Here is a 3,641-nt window from a genome sequence, read left to right as displayed (position 1 = left end):
GCCCAGGCCCAGAGTTCAGGCCCCACGAGCAGACCCAAAAAAAAAAAAAAAAAGCCTGAGAGACCCTTGTTGTTTCCAGCAGGCGCAGGCAGTGTGAAGGTTCTGGAGCTTAGAAGCTACCGTAATTTATCCTTTACAGCCCTGGAGACTTAAGTCCCTAAATCTGCCAGCGCCTTGCTCTTGGACTTAAGTCTCCAGGGCTGTAAACGATAAATTACTGTAGCTTCTAAGCTCCCTGGTCTATAATATTTTGTTACAAGCAGCCTGCACAGACTAAAGCACTTTCGAAACACAAACACAAATCCTGGAGACTTAACTCCTTCAATCAGCGGATAGAGAGAGGAGCTGGCACCCAGCTTCTGCAAACCTGCCCACTGCTGCACTCTCTGGCAAGGAGGTAGTACACATGCCCACAGGAGCCTGATCACCCCCAAGGTATGTTTACACACAGGTCTGGCTACATACACCAATGCCCAAACATCCCAAACAGGGAAGAGTCCCTTATCAATCACTATGGAAACAAAGCAAAACAAAATTAATTGCTCCTTCCCCTGGTGGTCAGTGGGTGACGTGTCAGAATGAAAACTGATGCCCCATCCCATTCATTTTCTCCCAGGCACAAAGGAAGAAGGTGTTCCTAAATGCCCTCACAGTCCACTCAGCCCACAGTATGAAAACCATAGTATGAAAACCCTGGTTAGAAGACTGGGAAGAGGAGATGACCCCACTTCAAGTCTCTACTTGAGCCAGGCACCAATGTCACATGCCTGTAATCCTAGCTATTTGGGAGGCTGAGATCTGAGGATCAAGATTTGAAGCCAGCAGGAAAGTCCATGAGATTCTTAGCTCCAAATTAACCAGCAAAGAGCTGGTTAAGGGCTGGGAAGGTGGCTCAGTGGTAGAGTGTTTGCCTTGCATGCATGAGGCCCTGGGTTCGATTCCTCAGCACCACATAGCAGAAAAAAGCCGTAAGTGGCTCTGTGGATCAAGTGGTAGAGCGCTAGCCTTGAGCTGAAGAGCTGAGAGACAGCACCCAGACCCAGACTTCAGGCCCCGTGACTGACTGAAAAAAAAAAAAAAAAGAAAGCTGGTTAAGCCATCCTTTTGTGCTCAAGCCATCCTTGATCAAAAAAAATCTAAAGGTCAGCACCCACGTCCTGAGTTCAAGCCCCAGCACTGGTACCAAAACACAAAAAAGATTTCTTACATGATCCTTCATGGTCTCTCCACACTGCCATACTGTTGAAGATGGCAGTTCCACACCTGGAAGAAAACTGGGTCCCTAAATCAGTGTGGAGCACAGCCTTTCCTCTCTCAAGATATCCTCAATGTCAGTAAGGAACAGCCTGCTGAGACTTAGACATTATTTGTTTTACCAGCTAGCATTACCCATCCTAACTAATGCGTCCTACTCTCCATTCCTCAGTTACTAGCACTGTCAATAGCAAGAATGACATTAGGTGCTATTTGTAGCTGAAGGAAGACGTCACCTGTTGGACCATGAGCTTCTCAAACTCGTCCACAACTTCAGGCAAGCTAAGCCATTTGATGCCTGGCAAAAGCCCAAGGACTCGGCTGCCAATCTTCATCAGCAGCAAGTCCATCTGCACCTGAGAGAGCAGGCCAGGGTGCAGCACCTGCCACAAAGAGGAATCATGAGACACAAGGAGGAAATCTGGACGACACAATGGCCCTAGCCAGTGCTGTGTGGGGCCTTCAAAGGAGCCACGTAAACTTCTGAGAACAAAGGGAAGCACCCGGTACCCAGGAAGTTCCTGGTGGTGGTCCTCCAAACCCTGCAGCAGGCCACTCACACGGCCTCTCCTAAAGATGGGAAATAAAACAGCTGGGCATCAGAGGCTCAGAGCTACAATCGTAGCTGCACAGGAGGCTGTGATCTGAGGATCCAGGGTCAAAGCCAGCCCAGGCAGACAAATCCAAGAGAGTCTCTTTAATTGGAGAAATTCTATTCCCAATTCACCAGGGGGGATAAAAAAAATAAAGCCATGAATGAAACAAAACCAGGTGACAGCTGGATGCCCTAAATTCAAGCTCCCAGCAGCCTATGGCATCTTCCCACCCCCGCAAAAAAAGGAAATCTGCCTGCAGGCAACAGGCACTCAAATACTACACTAACAGAAACTCTGAAACCGACAGGTTCTAAGTTCTGAGAGCTGTTTGTTTTTTTGTGTTTCTTTTTTGTCAGTTGTGGGGTTTGAACTCTGGGCCTGGGTGCTGTCCCTCAGCTCGTCAGCGCAAGAGGAGCACTCTACCACTTGAGCCACAGCACCACTTCCTGTTTTCTGGTGGTTAATTGGAGATAACAGTCTCACGGACTTTCATGCACAGGCTGGCTTTGAACCACGATCCTCAGATCTCAACCTCCTGAATAGCTAGGATTACAGGCGTCTAGCACCAGGCAGTTTTGAAAGTGTTTCAGGACTGACTTCACACTACAAACGAGATACTATTCAACGATGTGAAGTCAAACTGAAAGTTCACTAAAATGGTTGCAAAAATTACCTTTAGACTCTATTAAAGAAGCATATGAGTGAGACATCGGTGGCTCACACCTGTAATCCTAACAACTTGGGAGGCTGAGAGTTGAAGATTGTGGTTCAATGCCAGCCAGGAGAGGTAAGTGGGTAAGACTCTTAACTCCAAATAACCACCAGAAAACTAGAAGTGGAGCCATGGCTCAAAATGGTAGAGCACTAGCCTTGAGCAAAAGAGCTCAGGAACAGCACTTTGGCCGAGTTCAAGCCCCATGAACAACACACACACACACAGGATGTGCAGGATGTGAAGCAGAAATTAATTTCATGATCAGTATTAGGTCTTGGGCCCAATATACCTCACTGTGTATATGCAACTATTCCAAAATCTAAAAACACTTGATATTGAACACATTTCTAGTTCCAAGCGTGTCAGAAAAGGAATCATGGGAGTGGGCTGTCAGGCGATGTGGGGGTGTCCTGCACCCCCAGCTGACGCCAGTAGCACACTTACTTTCACGGCCACGGGGATGAGCTGGCCGGGCCGGGGCGGGCCGCCGCGCACCTGTGACCCTGCTACCTCGGATCCAACCCCGTCAGCGTCAGGAAGCAGCAGCTTTTCGAGAAGCGACTGGTCCGCAAGATTTCCCGGAGCCTTCCACTCATGCCCAAGCTGCCCAAAGGCCTCCCGGCACCTGGTGAGCAGCCCGGGAGCCGCGGCGGCATCGCGGGGTCGCCGGCCGCCGGCCTTTCCCAGCAGGGCCGGGCTGGCGAACGCCTTGTACACCTGGGCCACACAGCCGGAGCCCACAGGTTTCTGGGTCTCGAAACAGAGGACGTGGCCCCAGTCCTTCCCAAAGGCCTCGAGCAGCGAGCGCTCGGTGTGCGCCCAGGGGTGGGGCGCCACCTGCACGTGCAGCTTGGAGAACCGGGCGCAGAAGTCCTCGGAGAAGAGGTCGCGCCGGGTGCTGGCCCACTGGCCCAGCTTGATGTACGTGGGGCCCGAGGTCTCGGTGGCTTTCAGGAGCAGCTGGAGCCAGAGCGCGGCCAGGCCGGGAGCCAGGTAGGTGAGCGGGTAGAGCAGCAGCAGCGGGAGGAACTTGGCCAGCAGGAGGCCGGCGCGCACGCACAGGCGCAGCGGCAGCA

General features: G+C 51.4%; 1 protein-coding gene across 1 annotated transcript in view; it reads right to left on the bottom strand.

The window, feature by feature from the left end:
* The window catches only part of Adck2 (aarF domain containing kinase 2), a 31,624-nt gene that overhangs the window by 7,479 nt on the left and 20,504 nt on the right, over positions 1–3,641 (bottom strand). The window contains exons 2-4 of the mRNA XM_013021561.1: positions 3,010–3,641; positions 1,491–1,637; positions 219–386 (exon numbers count right to left, since the gene is read on the bottom strand). Coding sequence (XP_012877015.1) covers positions 219–386; positions 1,491–1,637; positions 3,010–3,641 — 947 coding nt within the window. The remainder of the gene's footprint in view (positions 1–218; positions 387–1,490; positions 1,638–3,009) is intronic.

Source organism: Dipodomys ordii, unplaced genomic scaffold (assembly GCF_000151885.1).
Source record: "Dipodomys ordii isolate 6190 unplaced genomic scaffold, Dord_2.0 Scaffold56, whole genome shotgun sequence".
Classification (NCBI taxonomy): Eukaryota; Metazoa; Chordata; class Mammalia; order Rodentia; family Heteromyidae; genus Dipodomys; species Dipodomys ordii.
This window is presented reverse-complemented; position numbering and strand designations above follow the sequence as displayed.